The sequence below is a fragment of the Rhopilema esculentum genome, chromosome 12 (genome assembly GCF_057945365.1).
Source record: "Rhopilema esculentum isolate cy_ngs chromosome 12, ASM5794536v1, whole genome shotgun sequence".
NCBI classification, from domain to species: domain Eukaryota; kingdom Metazoa; phylum Cnidaria; class Scyphozoa; order Rhizostomeae; family Rhizostomatidae; genus Rhopilema; species Rhopilema esculentum.
This window is the reverse complement of record NC_142826.1, coordinates 7968008-7985219: the sequence shown is the minus strand read 5'-3', so window position 1 is coordinate 7985219 and position 17212 is coordinate 7968008. Positions and strand designations below refer to the sequence as shown.

General features: G+C 34.4%; 1 protein-coding gene across 6 annotated transcripts in view; it reads left to right on the top strand.

Annotated features, from left to right (window-relative positions):
* The window catches only part of LOC135681465 (transient receptor potential cation channel subfamily M member 7), a 68897-nt gene that overhangs the window by 49731 nt on the left and 1954 nt on the right, over positions 1 to 17212 (top strand). For 4 of the 6 annotated variants that reach the window (XM_089111912.1, XM_089111913.1, XM_065195958.2 and 1 more), the window contains 12 exons: positions 1181 to 1324; positions 5288 to 5332; positions 5869 to 5982; positions 7610 to 7812; positions 9043 to 9241; positions 10048 to 10188; positions 10865 to 10993; positions 11605 to 11844; positions 13938 to 14112; positions 14895 to 15027; positions 16018 to 16187; positions 16799 to 16897. In XM_089111912.1, coding sequence (XP_088968038.1) covers positions 1181 to 1324; positions 5288 to 5332; positions 5869 to 5982; positions 7610 to 7812; positions 9043 to 9241; positions 10048 to 10188; positions 10865 to 10993; positions 11605 to 11844; positions 13938 to 14112; positions 14895 to 15027; positions 16018 to 16187; positions 16799 to 16897 — 1792 coding nt within the window. The remainder of the gene's footprint in view (positions 1 to 1180; positions 1325 to 5287; positions 5333 to 5868; positions 5983 to 7609; positions 7813 to 9042; positions 9242 to 10047; positions 10189 to 10864; positions 10994 to 11604; positions 11845 to 13937; positions 14113 to 14894; positions 15028 to 16017; positions 16188 to 16798; positions 16898 to 17212) is intronic. The other 2 variants (XM_065195960.2, XM_065195959.2) reach the window with 2 other exon arrangements.

The window sequence follows — 17212 nt, the reverse complement described above, 5'->3', positions numbered from 1 at the left end:
AAAACCTTGAAGCTTTTATCGCTAGGCATGTGTAAAGACATGTCTTGCACTACGAATCGAAATTAGCCCATTCATTTTGCTCAGATCATTTGCCTTCGCGCTGCCGCCCCCCTCCCCCCAAAAAATCGTCCTTCTTTCGAAAAATCTTGATTGATAAACATAGGAATAATGCTTGTTATCGGGTACTATATTTCTAAATGATACAGTATATGCCACTTCTGTGATATGTGCTTTTTAGACCCAGGGCGCTTCAAAGAGGAATGCGGCTTTTGCGCTGGGGGAACGATTCAATGTGTCATTATTCTAGAGGTGGAGTCATTTATTCAATGTATGAAAGAAGGGCTGAATCAATTTCACAGTAATGAGAATGCCCGTCAAGAAAACGAAAATAAAATCTTAATTTCGAATTGTCTTTGGAACATTTACTAGTCCAGACGCGCAATTTCTCATTGTTCATTTCATTCCATTGGCCTATTATAGCTTTTCACAGCCTCGGCCATAATTTTTAAGGCTTACGGATTTAGCAATTTTTTGGATATTGGTCATTCGTAAGGCAATATCGTTTCTGAGTGTTAACATAATAAAAATCTATTTTTAGAATCATTGAATGGGGATAATATTGTTTGAAAGAGAAGCATGAAAAGCCCTAAATATGCAATATCATTCAACTTGTTGCAAATTGGCTGAGATATGGCCATATTAGCACAGGCTGTTTTCGTTTCAAAGAGCTGTAATTTGGTCTTGGCTGTAAAATTTATGAACCAGGCCAACAGTAATCCATTCCAAAATTCATTTGTTTCACTTGCGATATCTTTGTCAAATTTCAACAGATTGAGTTTATTTTCCACTAAAGAGGAATTTCATGATGTTCTTCCAAGTTATGTCGTCAAAATTCACGAAAATTTTAAAAACTGATTACTTGTTACGTCAACTCTATCACCTCAGAAGCAAGATGATGCTGACCGAATAAAGCAGAGCCACTTGGGAGTCCCTTCCTTCCTACTGCCTTTTTTCAATCGGTATTTGGGTTTGAGACTTCTCATTTTTTTGTAAACCTCTCAACAGGAGTCAGGATTTTGGTATTGATAGGTTTTAATAGAAGCAAGCCACCTCTGCCTTTTAGTAACATTCTGTTGTTTGGCCAAACATTTTTTTACGAAATTCTTTTTTATATGTATAGCTTGACTACTTACTGTTAAAATTTTTTGTGGAACAAAAGATGAAAGGATTGAGAGATCTCATTGAGAAGTACGAAGTTAACTTGCAAGGATTTGCAGAACATTGGCTGCATCTCTTGTACCAAATTGACGATAGTCGAGATGCGGTAAGTTAAATCACATCGCATGGTGAATTTATGTGAAGAACAATGTTTTAGTTGTCTCCATTATGATGTAGCCGATCAAAACTTGGTGCACGTTCGTGTCATATATAAACGTATTAATATTGGTAAGCTTGTAAAATATCATTTCAAAACTTGATGCACGTTCGTGTCAGATATGAACGTATTAATATTGGTAAGCTTGTAAAATATAATTTCAAAACTAGATACACGTTCGTGTCAGATATGAACGTATTAATATTGGTAAGCTTGTAAAATATCATTTCAAAACTTGATGCACGTTCGTGTCAGATATAAACGTATTAATATTGGTAAGCTTGTAAAATATCATTTCAAAACTTGATGCACGTTCGTGTCAGATATGAACGTATTAATATTGGTAAGCTTGTAAAATATAATTTCAAAACTAGATACACGTTCGTGTCAGATATAAACGTATTAATATTGGTAAGCTTGTAAGATATCATTTCAAAACTTGATGCACGTTCGTATCAGATATAAACGTATTAATATTGGTAAGCTTGTAAAATATCATTTCAAAACTTGGTGCACGTTCGTGTCAGATATGAACGTATTAATATTGGTAAGCTTGTAAAATATAATTTCAAAACTTGATACACGTTCGTATCAGATATAAACGTATTAATATTGGTAAGCTTGTAAAATATCATTTCAAACTTGATGCACGTTCGTGTCAGATATAAACGTATTAATATTGGTAAGCTTGTAAAATATCATTTCAAAACTTGATACACGTTCGTGTCAGATATAAACGTATTAATATTGGTAAGCTTGTAAAATATCATTTCAAAACTTGTACACGTTTGTGTCAGATATGAACGTATTAATATTGGTAAGCTTGTAAAATATCATTTCAAACTTGATGCACGTTCGTGTCAGATATAAACGTATTAATATTGGTAAGCTTGTAAAATATCATTTCAAAACTTGGTGCACGTTCGTGTCAGATATGAACGTATTAATATTGGTAAGCTTGTAAAATATAATTTCAAAACTTGATACACGTTCGTATCAGATATAAACGTATTAATATTGGTAAGCTTGTAAAATATCATTTCAAACTTGATGCACGTTCGTGTCAGATATAAACGTATTAATATTGGTAAGCTTGTAAAATATCATTTCAAAACTTGGTGCACGTTCGTGTCAGATATGAACGTATTAATATTGGTAAGCTTGTAAAATATAATTTCAAAACTTGATACACGTTCGTATCAGATATAAACGTATTAATATTGGTAAGCTTGTAAAATATCATTTCAAAACTTGATACACGTTCGTGTCAGATATAAACGTATTAATATTGGTAAGCTTGTAAAATATCATTTCAAAACTTGATACACGTTCGTGTCAGATATAAACGTATTAATATTGGTAAGCTTGTAAAATATCATTTCAAAACTTGATGCACGTTCGTGTCAGATATAAACGTATTAATATTGGTAAGCTTGTAAAATATCATTTCAAAACTTGGTGCACGTTCGTGTCAGATATGAACGTATTAATATTAATAAGCTTGTAAAATATAATTTCAAAACTTGATACACGTTAGTGTCAGATATAAACGTATTAATATTGGTAAGCTTGTAACATATCATTTCAAAACTTGTACACGTTCGTGTCAGATATGAACGTATTAATATTGGTAAGCTTGTAAAATATCATTTCAAAATTTGATACACGTTCGTATCAGATATAAACGTATTAATATTGGTAAGCTTGTAAAATATCATTTCAAAACTTGTACACGTTCCTGTCAGATATATACGTATTAATATTGGTAAGCTTGTAAAATATCATTTCAAAACTTGATGCACGTTCGTATCAGATATAAACGTATTAATATTGGTAAGCTTGTAAAATATCATTTCAAACTTGATGCACGTTCGTGTCAGATATAAACGTATTAATATTGGTAAGCTTGTAAAATATCATTTCAAAACTTGATGCACGTTCGTGTCGGATATAAACGTATTAATATTGGTAAGCTTGTAAAATATCATTTCAAAACTTGTACACGTTCCTGTCAGATATATACGTATTAATATTGGTAAGCTTGTAAAATATCATTTCAAAACTTGATGCACGTTCGTATCAGATATAAACGTATTAATATTGGTAAGCTTGTAAAATATCATTTCAAACTTGATGCACGTTCGTGTCAGATATAAACGTATTAATATTGGTAAGCTTGTAAAATATCATTTCAAAACTTGATACACGTTCGTGTCAGATATAAACGTATTAATATTGGTAAGCTTGTAAGATATCATTTCAAAACTTGATACACGTTCGTATCAGATATAAACGTATTAATATTGGTAAGCTTGTAAATATCATTTCAAAACTTGATGCACATTCGTATCAGATATAAACGTATGAATATTGGTAAGCTTGTAAAATAACATTTCAAAACTTGATGCAAGTTCATGTCAGATATAAACGTATTAATATTGGTAAGCTTGTAAAATATCATTTCAAAACTTGATGCACGTTCATGTCAGATATAAACGTATTAATATTGGTAAGCTTGTAAAATATCATTTCAAAACTTGATACACGTTCGTGTCAGATATAAACGTATTAATATTGGTAAGCTTGTAAAATATAATTTCAAAACTTGATACACGTTCGTGTCAGATATAAACGTATTAATATTGGTAAGCTTGTAAAATATCATTTCAAAACTTGGTGCACGTTCGTGTCAGATATAAACGTATTAATATTGGTAAGCTTGTAAAATATCATTTCAAAACTAGATACACGTTAGTGTCAGATATGAACGTATTAATATTAATAAGCTTGTAAAATATAATTTCAAAACTTGATACACGTTAGTGTCAGATATAAACGTATTAATATTGGTAAGCTTGTAACATATCATTTCAAAACTTGTACACGTTCGTGTCAGATATGAACGTATTAATATTGGTAAGCTTGTAAAATATCATTTCAAAATTTGATACACGTTCGTATCAGATATAAACGTATTAATATTGGTAAGCTTGTAAGATATCATTTCAAAACTTGATACACGTTCGTATCAGATATAAACGTATTAATATTGGTAAGCTTGTAAATATCATTTCAAAACTTGATGCACATTCGTATCAGATATAAACGTATGAATATTGGTAAGCTTGTAAAATAACATTTCAAAACTTGATGCAAGTTCATGTCAGATATAAACGTATTAATATTGGTAAGCTTGTAAAATATCATTTCAAAACTTGATGCACGTTCATGTCAGATATAAATGTATTAATATTGGTAAGCTTGTAAAATATCATTTCAAAACTTGATGCACGTTCGTTTAAGATAAAAATATGTTAATATTGGTAAGCTTGTAAAATATCATTTCAAAACTTGGTGCACGTTCGTGTTAGATATAAACGTATTAAAATTGGTAAGCTTGTAAAATATCATTTCAAAACTTGAAGCACGTTCGTTTAAGATAAAAATATGTTAATATTGGTTAGCCTGTGAAATATCATTCTGCCTTTTATCAAAATTTTCGTTATTTTTCGTCTTCTGCAACAGATTAGGAATTCTCATCGTCTTTTCTGGCAGTTTTCTCACAACTTTTTGCCGAAGAATAAACATTTAATACATCATGGGCATCGGGCGGTTTTATTTCTTCCCAAAGGCAAAAGCTAACTTCATCAAACGTCTTAAAAAAGGGGCTAGATTGAGAGAAATGCTTATTCAAGTAACCAAATCTACCTAAAGTTTCTAGTTTTTCTTACCTTTGATGTAATGTTTAAGTCTAAAAAAATTTCAGGAACCAAATCAGCATTTATAAACTATGCATTTGCTTAAACTACAGCTGTGCTTAAATGAGACGAGAAGCCTATCTTTCATAAAGTAATTTTTGTTTTATATTTTTTAAATTTAAATGATCTAAATTTCTGAATTGATCTTTTTTAGGGAAACAGAATTTTTAAGTTCTTCAAAAAAACAAAACCAGTTTCTGTAAGTAATATGGCTTTCAATCTTTTATTCTTCAAAATCATCTCTCGACACTGCTCATTGCTGTCGTTTTCTTTTGCAAGAATCCTAAAATTACCTTCTCGTATTTAAATAATATTTATTATTTTCATGTATATCTGCTAGTTAATACTTAGCTTGATAACAGATTGGTCTGGCTTTACAATGGAGTTGCTGGTTGTGAATTTCCACTTTCTTCAAGTAATCCTTTACAGTAGGAATCGATAGGGCATTAGAAATTGGTACATTATCCTAGATCTACTAAACGAGGATGCATTTATTGATCATTTTGAATTTAAGACTGTTAGCTTTTGATTTTCAGTCGACTTTTTAAATATGCAAAAATGTTTCATCGTCCATCTTGGATGGAACCTAACATAGCTTTATTTTCTACGAACTTCACATAACATCAACCTTTTTCTAATTTAAATTACAAATCGATTCAAAGAGCTTTTCTCAGTAAATTTTTCAATACTACTTTATAGTTTGATTGTGCAACAAATTCTCAATCTTCATCACAGGAAAATCAACAGCATCCGTTTGATATTGACGATGCCTTAAAATTTCTATGTCATAACGAGACAGCAGATGGTATTCATGAACTTTTAGGAGATAGAATCGAATACCACAAGCAGGTTAGTGTGTCAAATACAACTGCACCGATTTTCAAAACTGGTCCATCTCATAATCAGACAAACTATCTACCCATCTCGGTTGTTTCTTGTCTGTTTGAAAATTTATTTTCGACCAGATTTTTTTATTTCTTCACAACAACGAACTTCTTTACTTGAGACAGCTAGGCTTTGGATTATTGCACCTAGTTTTAACTTGCTTACCAAAGTTCAAGGATCACTTGTATTAAAACACGGATAAAGACAATTTTACGTCAGTAACCTCGAAATCATGAAAATTTTCAAGAAGCTTTACTATTGTTGAATTTAAAGATAAGGAACTGCATTGGTAATAACCCTAAAATACGCTACATTTGGCGTTCCAAAAGGTTCAAGCTTAGGGCTTACACATATCAATAAACTATTCTGAGATGAACATGTATGCGAATCCCCCCCCCCCCCCCAATATTTCCTACCAGTTAGTCCCAGACTACACTATATTTTCGAAAGTTAGGTCCTTTCTAAGGCGTCATTTCATGAATTATTCATGTGAGCTTCTTCGAAGGGGACTTTTGGCCGGCATATAGCGGGGAAATTTTTGCACGACCAAAGAATGATAAGTTGTGGACGATAAAAGCATGGTCATATGGGTTAGTGTGTAAAATATCATTCTCCTCTTCATTGAAATGTTCTTTGGTGGATCCTCCTTTGTAGCAATTTATTTGTTTTCGCTGCCTGAACTGGAACTTATATCCCGTGTTATTATTATAGAAGTTAGATGGTACCTCCGGTAAATGAGGCAATAAAGATGTTCAATAACCCTGATTCCACTAACGCGTTTTTGAAAGGGTGGACGACAGTCTGCAATCATCTACGCTCTGTGTCCGATTCAATTAAATAAGTTGCTCGCGATGCTTACGACTCTAAGCAGTCGCTAGGGCCTACGGGCTAGTTGAGCTAAGTTAAACTTCTTGATCGCTGCGACCGTCGCAATTCAATGGAAAAACTTCCTCAAGATGCTCTGACATGACTACCCTATCCCTTGAATGCAAACACATATCGCAGTTGATCGGCAGTTACCACTTTTCGGTTTTGCAAAAGATCGGTGCATGTGGCATTGATCGGTGAATGACTATAAGCTTTGTCCAAACAGTCCGCTTTTGGGACCTGGAAAGGAATATTTTCTAACTGTCGCCGATTTATAGGAACATAAAGCTGAAGATGGGGTCCAGGAAGTTGCGATTTTATGGAAACTAGGCTTTTTCCGGGTAGAAATGTCTTTTTAAGGATGAGTTATTGATTTTTTATCTGAGCAAACATATGGTGTGTCATCCTACGTGTGACAAGGGTTATTTATGATGCCGTTTGGGGTGGGAAAATTGAATTGTTTAAACTCTTCCGGCATTGCCGCAGTCGATCGAAGCCAGCTGCAGACAATCGTTTAAGATAGTAAAAATGTTTGAGGTCGGAGGGAAGGCACAGTACTGTCGCAAACGTGCTTACATTCTTATTATTTGGAAAGGGATGTTACAGTTAGGAGGCTTCTTTGTGAGATTCTATCAGAACCTAGCTCTTTCAATGCCAATTATCGATGTTTTGAAATAACTGATATTGTTTTGAAATGATAAAACTGTGAAATTATTTTTTACAGGCTGTCAATGCAGTACAGTCACTGCTGATTAATCGTACTCTCAGACTTCATCTTGATACAGTTAAACTACTATGGTTTTGCGACAAATACCATCCATTGTCAAATGCACTTCTTGTGCATGCGGTTCTCTCTGGCATTTCCAATACTATCAAAAAGACAGAAGTATTCCGATATGTTCCCAACAAGCTGAAAGACACTATTGAGTATGTAATTCTATATTTTCGATTCCTGTTTTGTGCAATATGCGTTTTAATTCTTTGATGAGATACCTCTGCCTCAATTGCGAAAGGACCTTTCCAGATATATGTCAACTATTTTTGTTTTCTGCACTCGCGATAGAGTTCATTATCAGATCAATCTTAGGTACCCTTAACTAGGGAAAATCCGGCGAGGATAATGAAAATGAATATATTCGCTGTTTTGTCCCTCCCTTTTGTCGCTTCTTTGCTCTACCTTTTCGTTTACTACAGTTCTAAACGCTTGGTTAATGCAAGAATTCACAATTTTACTCCAATATCCATTCACATTCTGGTTGTTTATGCTGCTCATAAAACCACGTATACCATTACTCAATATAGTTAAATTTTACTTGCCAATATTTTTGAGACGAATAATCAGCAAATTGCACCTATATAAGGTCGTTTAACAGCCCCTGTTAACGGCGGTTGTAAGAAATCTTTGGCCTAAATTAGCATTTGAAGCACACATTTCATACAAACATATATACACATATACGTACTTCCAGTGGAGCTCTACGGCCAGGACTGCATACAATACTGTTTGGGTTTCATCAATTGGACAACGGAGCTACTGCAGAAAATAAAAACATTTCAAAATCATTTTCATTTTTGAGAAATTTTCATTTTCATTGAAACTAAAAACTGCAATTAGAAATCTCACTATTACAGGTTATTTGTAATTGGCTAGCCTGGACTTATAAATGTAATAAATAACAAGCATAATTTACATATAGGTGCGTATGTAGTTAAAAGTAGAGTTGTCAATATTAGTCCATGTTTTGTTCCTACAGCAAAAGATGTAATAGGTGGTAAGAACGAATATTGTAAAAAGCTTAGAATGAGATATCGTTGGTGTTGATCATCGATGGAAAGAGTGACATATTTAAAGGAATGAGCGACATGAGTCACTGAAGATGCCAAGAGATCTAATGGAGAGATTCACAGATATGACAGATTTGAACCTTTGTCTTAGATCTGAGACTAGAGGAGCATATTTCAAATTTTTATTTTCTGCATTGCAGTTAAGGTTGGTTTCAAGTCCTATGGATTAATTCCAAACATACAAAATATTTTTTTGCTTTGTCTGGAAAAGTAGATCTGGACGCAGGTTGTCTTTAATGATTTCATAATTTATATTCTAGCACTTTAAATCCTCTGTAAACATTTGGTTAGGTTACCCATGCATTTTTGTAGGTTCTTCAACAAGCAAATGATAGATTTGCTGGAAATTTATTACAAAACAGACCGAGAAATGACCGAAGAAGTATTGACGACAAGATTGCCGCTTTGGAAGAATCAGACGTTCGCGGAAGTAGTAGGAAACCTTGAACTGAAAGATATCATCGAACGACCGGCTTGTGAGCTGGCTCTTATGAAATCCTGGAGTGGGGAGGTCCCTTCTTAAATTTTTGAGATTTTTAAATGTTTATTGCATGAGAGAAATTGCATGTACTGTTAATTTTCTTTTAAGCCCCCCTCTCAACTAAGCCCCCTCTCTGAACGCCAAAATAAGTAAACTTGACAAAAAACGGAAATTTTCATTTCATTCATTTGTCATTCAATGCTTCTCATCTAATCAAAATTCAAAGAATGTTTCTTCCAGTCTCGAAGACAAAGATTTAATGTGCATTAAGCACGGGCCATGTGAGAGCCTTTTACCAAAATTACAGGTCGCTGGTACTCAGAGGGATGAAGTCGACCTTTTCGAATGCTCGATTTCAGAAGGCGACATGGCCCATAAAGATATTTTAGAATTAATGATTGACGACGATGACGATGTCAACATTATTGTTGTAAAAGGCGGATTTAATGTTTTTAATTCCGTAAATAACAAAAAATTAGCCTACCTCTGAAAATGGTCTTTCATAACAAAATATTTATTTAGCCCCCTCTCTCAATCTAGCCACTCTCTCATTTAAGCCCCCTTCAAAGTGCTGAGAAACAATAAGGCCCCCCGGTGGGCTTAAAAGGGAATTTGCCGTATGAATAAATTATTTTGAATTATTGTAATTTCATGAAAAAATGAGATCCATTTCAATTTATCTTAAAAGTTATTGTTATTGCTAAGGTCAACCATCGCTTCTTCATTCCATCTAGTACCCCTTCAAAAAAGTTGGTGCCCTTTGAATCTGTGTATGAAATGGTTTTTGCAACGATTTTGAATTTACCCAGTGTTAATCCGTTTCCCTTATTCCTTAGGACAATCGTCATAAGGAGAAGCTCAAAAGGTTGAAAGAGAGGGCCGATCAATCTTGCTGTTGCTCCAAATCTCTTTACTGGCTTTGGTATTACATGAATTACAAAATGGGAGTGCCAAATGTCAAGTTTTGGCTACATGTCGTGAGTTTATTATTGTAACTTTATCATCTTATCCATGCGGATCGAATTCAAGTGTGAGAGTATAAAGACATTTCTTGCTCAGCTCAGATGTAGCTACCACCTGATGGTATGAGCATGGAAACCCTACCCTTGGCACCAGAGTCTCCATTATCTAGTCTCGTTAGTTAAAAACGAGTCACAAAAAATTGTTTTAACAAGGCGCAGCTGTCTACAATACTTTATCCATGGATTCACGAGGCTCTGGTACCCAGGGTAGAGAAATTCTCGCTTTGTATTCACTGTGGTCACTGCCGTGTATTCACAAACGTTATTAGTAGCAAATTATCAAAGGGTCCCGAAGTAGTAAATGGGGAAATTGGGTTGCCTATTTCAGCACTTGGAATTGGGATTTAGATAACTGCGAGTGGGAAATCGCTCATGGACTGGGATGATCATTGAATCGAGTGCTTGAACTTTTGAGATCACACTCTGAAGGAGGTTGAAGCAATGCCTACTTGGAACTGGATTTTGCCGAAAATGGTTTGGAGCTTCGATCAATTTCCCTTTCCAGGACCTTATCAAGCTGTCTTTTTTAGCTGTCAACATGGCGTTGCTAACATGCAATTTCTGAATGAACACCCTTTGCCCACTTACCCCTTGCTAAATCTCTATGATTTTTTGTACATGTTTTTGACAGATCGTGTATGTTCTGCATCTGCTGGCATTTTCCTTCTTCGTTTTATCTTGGGAAACCAAGGCTCACGAGGTGATTAAATGGGTGGTTTTGGTTTTTGTGTTTGGCTTGACACTAGACGAGATTAGGCAGGTAAGTTTTGAAGCTTTGCACAGAATAGAGGGGTTGGTTGCTGCAGTATAGTTTCCCCCATTGCAATGTGATGCTTAAACCGCTCAGACTTTATGATAATAATGATAATGATAATAAAACCATATATATACATACAGGTAAACTTGTTCAACAAAGTAGTTTGCTGCTACCAACCAAGGACCTGTTAACCTAGTGTTCCAAAAACATTTTACAATAATAATTTTATATCTTCTCCTGACTTCAATTGCAGAATGACCCGGCTCCTTATATCTAGTTTTGAGAAAATTAAAGCAATGATTTTGAGCTGTTACAACTACTTTTTTCATAGACAGATGTTAAGACTTATGTAAAGCTTTCTGAGCCCATGTGGTGCGTTCATGAGAATATGAGCCCATGTGGTGCGTTCATGAAAATTAATATTACCCAAATGGTGTCGAGGCTAACCCATTTATTCGTTAGATCTGTGTTTAACATATATAAATATTACTACATTTATCTATATTTGTATACTATGCTAGGTTTATGCTAGGTTTTTTACATTTAAAAAGATTTTTCCCGGCACGATGAGGCAGCTGAATTTATTAAAATATTTTCAATTTATTTTGCTTTAGATTGTATCTGTCCAAAAGGGATGCCTGAACAATTTGGCACAATGGAAGTCAAGTGTTTGGAATATTCTAGATATCATCAGCTTCATACTGTACTACTTAGGCTTTGGCTTGGATTACTACGATCCATTCATCTCCAAGGCAGTGTTTTCATTCTACCTCTTGCTCTCTTGGATAAAAATTGCACAATTTTTAAGAAAGTCGGAGGATATTGGTCCTTATCTGGTGATGATTATCGAAATGGTAAGTCAATACAGGGGCCTCTTAGTGAAGAACAGGCTGTTATTCGAAGTTATCTTTCTGCAGCCTCAGTTGAGTGCTACGAAATATCTATAAAAGTGTCTTAACTCTATAAATTGCTATTATGCAGTCTCACAATATCCATGAAGTATACGCCCTGAATTCCCAATGTCTTCCCGTCAAGCAATCAAGCCTCACAGAAAATGGTTTTATGTTCAGTTCAGTTCAGTTCAATTTAGTTTTCAAAATTCAGCTACATACAAAAATCATTTAAACTAACAAAATTTACAAATATTTCAATGCGACAAAATTATAATAAGATTACATAAATCAGCAGAAATTTTTATCGAGAAAAATTTTGTTAAAGAAGGAGAAGCTTCTCTAGAGCAGCTAATCAAAGAGAGAGCATCCCCTTTGTCAAATACCCATTCAATTAGAAGTACATATTTCGAGATTGATTGATTCAAGAAAGCTAAAACATCTAGACTTTATTATTAGTGGAGAAGTTCTAGACGAGGTTTTAAAAGACTTTTTTTTTTTTTTTTTCTTTATTTAAAGTTGGTACATATTCTAGCTTTGCATACTCAAGCTAATTAAAAACATCTTATTTAAATTACCAACACTAAGTATAAGTAAATCAAATATAACCAATGTTATATATGTATTCGTTGCAAAGTTTGCAAGTAATGAGATTTGTAAATTTTGAACATGAAAATTTGTAAATTGTAAATTGAACAATTCTGAGATTTTTTTCTTGAATATTGGTAAAGTAGGGGAGTACTTTATTTCGTTTGGAACTGAGTTCCATATCTGGCTACATCTGTATGATACGGTATTAAATCCATATATTTTGTAATGTGGCTCCGCTGTTATGAATGGGAGTTTCTTAAGTAATTGGGCATTCATTTATGGACAGTATTTCATCCATAAAAGGCGGATTCAAACCGTTAAATGTTTTATAAATTCCTATCTCAAGATATTGTAAATGCAAATGGAAGGACGCAGAATTTGCGTTGCTTCGCATCAAATTTATCGTTTAAACTGGTACTCATCTTGGTTGAGGACGTTGCTAGTTGAGGACGACGTACACAAATTAGCGGTATGACTCAGTTAATTTGTGTACTGCGCTGATCATCGGCATCCAAAATATTTTGATGAGCTTTTGCATTCTTATGTGTAAAGAGCACCGGATTTAGTAATTTAACGATCTATTCAAAACTATGTGTGGTTATACACTGAAAATTGAGAGATAGAGAACAGTGTTTACCTATATTTGCCGAGTGCCGCTTCAATGGCGTCGTCTGGGAAGGAATCAAGTTCTAGATATAGGTTTAATCTCAAATCTTGGAATGATGTGTGTCTCAAGTACCATAAAGTCGCTGGCGACTTCTGGCGATGATCTGAACAAACAATCTTCATTTCCGATTGCTTTTTCATTGACATTCATTGAAAATTGAGAGATAGAGAACAGTGTTTACCTATATTTGCCGAGTGCCGCTTCAATGGCGTCGTCTGGGAAGGAATCAAGTTCTAGATATAGGTTTAATCCCAAATCTTAGAATGATGTGTGTCTCAAGTACCATTATGTCGCTGGCGACTTCTGGCGATGGTCTGAACAAACAATCTTCATTTTTTCCGATTGCATTTTCATTGACTTGATGCAAGGACAACCCAGCTAGCTCTTTTAACATATCCAGGCATCTTGCTATTTGTGTCTTTCGTCTTCTTGCTCCCTCTACCAACGCTAACACAATATCTTTTTCCATCACGCTAGCTTTTATTGTATGGCCAAGGAAGGTCAGCGTTTTACAATCATGCCTTCTAATGAATTTTCTGGCTTTCTTTCATCTAAAAAGACTGACTTGTCCTTCTTGCTGTCCATTTTATTCTCAATATCCTACGTCAACATGGCTCAAACGCATCGATTTTCCTTCGTTCACTTTTCCTGACTGTCCAGCTCTCATAACGTTACTTCATTATCGGGAAAACTAATGCCTTCACTAAGCGTACTTTTGTATGCTTTGATATCTCACCGTGTTTCATGATTTTCAAGATTGATTTTTTGGTTGCTAATGAAAATTGATGTTATCTTTCAGCTGCTACGGATGAAGTCATTCCTGATTGTCGTCACCATTTCGGTTATTTCTTATGGTGTTTTGCTGACAGCAATGCTTTTCCCCGCGTCAACCTTGTCTTGGACAACAGTCTTCACCATTTTCTTCCGACCATACCTTTTGCTATTTGCTGACGCTGGACTCGAAACTTATGAATGTATGTCTCACCTTTTACTTGTTGAATAATAAAACCTTTTCTTGCTGGCCAATGCATATTTTGCTTAGTTTTCAGATCCCATATGATATATTAATTCTTCAACTTTTTGCAATTTGTATTCATATGATATTCAGCTATATTTTTGTCAATTAGATTTTAGTTTGGCGTCCTGCAGCTGTATTGTACTTCTAGAAAGGTTGAAATACCTAGAAGTTGGGGATACAGCCGTCTTATAACGGACACTGCTCGGATCAGTGTAATTTTCCGTTGTATAGAGGTGTACATTGTATAGGGGTGTCCGTTGTATAGAGGTGTACGCTGTATAGGGGTGTCCGTTCTATAGAGGTGTACGTTATATAGGGGTGTCCGTTGTATAGGGGTGTCCGTTGTATAGAGGTGTCCGTTGTATAGAGGTGTCCGTTGTATAGAGGTGTCCGTTGTATAGAGGTGTACGTTGAATAGGGGTGTACGTTGTATAGGGGTGTCCGTTGTATAGAGGTGTACGTTGTATAGGGGTGTCCGTTGTATAGAGCTTCATTAATGGCGTTATGATCATTTGGGATGAAACTGAACTGTGTGTTTTTAGAGAGGTGTCTGTATAATCTGTACAGCCATCAATTTTAAGTGACCAAAAGACAGCAAAAGCTTTCAGTCTCATGCCTTTTAATGTATGAAACAAGTAGAAACTAATTGCTAAAAAATTTTAATTCATTACTAAAGAATTACCTTACTATGCGTTTTGGTTCTAGAGTTTCTGCTCATCGGCGCGTTTGTTTTTGTAGTGAACAACAGTACAACTGTATTTGGGACACCAAAAGTGAATTCAGGATACGAAATTGCTGTTGTGATTGGAATGGCTATTTTTCTTTTGTTTGCAAATACACTCCTTATCAATATTTTGATTGCCGACTTCAGGTATTTTCATTTTCTATTTAAATTTCTTACAACCAAGAATCATGAATTGCGCTTCCTGAGATGAAGAAAAAAATGAAACAAACTTTTTCTACAAAATACCTTTTTGCTGTCTTGACTTGTGTCATCTTTTGCTTTTGATTTTTGCTGAACCACAGTATTCTTATAGATTTGTGATTCTGGGCCTAAGATTGTTAAAAAGAAAGTTGAAATCTTTGCTGCTTTCTTTCTTTATCACGAAAACATTGTAAGAAACGAAGCATATTAGCCAAAAACAAAGTTAATAGTTCTCCTCGAACTTTTTGTGTGAGAGAAACGCTTTTCTTGTTTCCTCAAACAATTCATACACCGCATTTCTAGGCATATAAGTCATCCCGGCGTGTAAGTCGACCCTTGATTTTTGGCTAAAAATACATAACTTTTAGCAATACCAGATATATAAGTCGACCCAAAAAACTAACACTCATTCACTTTGAACGTTCAATATTTCATTAAGGGAATAAATAATATTTTATTGAGTTTTGATTGATGAAATTAACGACATTCCCGTAAGAAAGAACTTCAATTCTAAAGCTGCAGTCTCTTATCAAAGGTTTTTTAAACGAAAATCATTTTGTTCAAGCGGAGATCTTTTTTCTGCATAAATTTCCGGTAAACTACACTATGAACACAAAGGAAGTTTTCTCTAATCATATCACCAGAGTATCAGTCGATTTTTCAGGTGTATTTTACAGACCAAGAAACTCGACGTATGTGCCAAGGAATATGTTAGATATAAAGTAGAAAAGTCGTTAAAATTTGTAATATTTATTCTATTCAAAGCTCCCATAGAATCCCAAAGAATTAGGTAAGAAGGAACGACGGAGATCGAAAAAGAACTGTCCAAAAAACAACAAGTTAAGTTTTAAAGGTGTTTTCACATAGCCTCTGCTTTCGCAAATTGTTTTTTATAGAAAAACTTTGTACATCAATTGTTGGTTATTTTCTCTGCAGCAATATTTACGACAAAACCCAAAAATGCTCCAATCAAATCTGCCAATATGAGAAGTTTGTTCTTTTGAAAGAGTTTATCAAGAAGCCAATCCTACCAGCGCCTTTATCGATTTTTGAAAACTGTTGGATTCTGCTGAAGTATATGTGCAACCGAGGAGAGGATTGGAAAGGTATGATTCAATATGCTTTGTTTGCATGCAGAAGAATTTTGAAGTGTCGGTTAAGATTGGAAGCTTAATTGCCAAACTGACCAATCAGTGAGCGTGATTCCATTATGCCCATTAACGCGCTCGTTGATGAGCTCGTTGATGAGAAACGAAAGTATGGAATATGTGTAATATTGAGATTTTAGTGCAAAGGACATTCAAAATTTGTTTGCTGATTTTGCTGTGTTTTAAAAATGTTATTTGCCTTGCGGAATTATAGGTAAAGTTTTCATCATATTAGCGGAATTATGGGTCAAAATTTTGAAGAAAAATAGCACGTCCCCGTCAAAAGCTAGGCTTAGTTACCCTGCCCCCCCCCCCTCCAAGGCTTGTGTGACTCTTAAGATAGATATGTTGATAAGACATATTCCTTACGTGAGCAGAAAAATGGAGGTTGCTGCATGCGACCAAATACACAAATTAAGATTATCTTGATGAAAATTTGTTGTATCTAAGTTGTCAACCTGAAGCTTCAATTTATTATCTGATCTAAAATCAAGTTCTTCAGGTGATAGATGCCATGGAAACATTTTATTGCTTTTCTTAGCATGGAAACATTTTATTGCTTTTCTTAGCAAAAGATGTCATTGAGGATGTGAACGTTGACATCAAGAAAAGGAACATAGCTGAGTTTGAGCATTACTGTTTCAAAAAATTGTATCCAAAAGTACCAGGTTTGTATTCAATAGTACCGAGTTGATATTGAATAGTATCTGTTTTATATTTATAGTATCGGGCTAATATTGAATAGTATCGGGCTAATATTGAATAGTATCGGGCTAATATTGAATAGTACTGGGTTACTATTGAAAATTACTTGTTTGATTTTGAATATCACCGGGTTGTGTCATATTTAATAGTTCCAGGCTAGTATTATCATTCTTCGCTAATAAAACTTATTTTATTTGGAAGAAAAAAATAAATTTTGCATGAAATTTATGCCGCTATTGACAATATCTTATAAGAATTTCTGAATGACCCTAGCACTA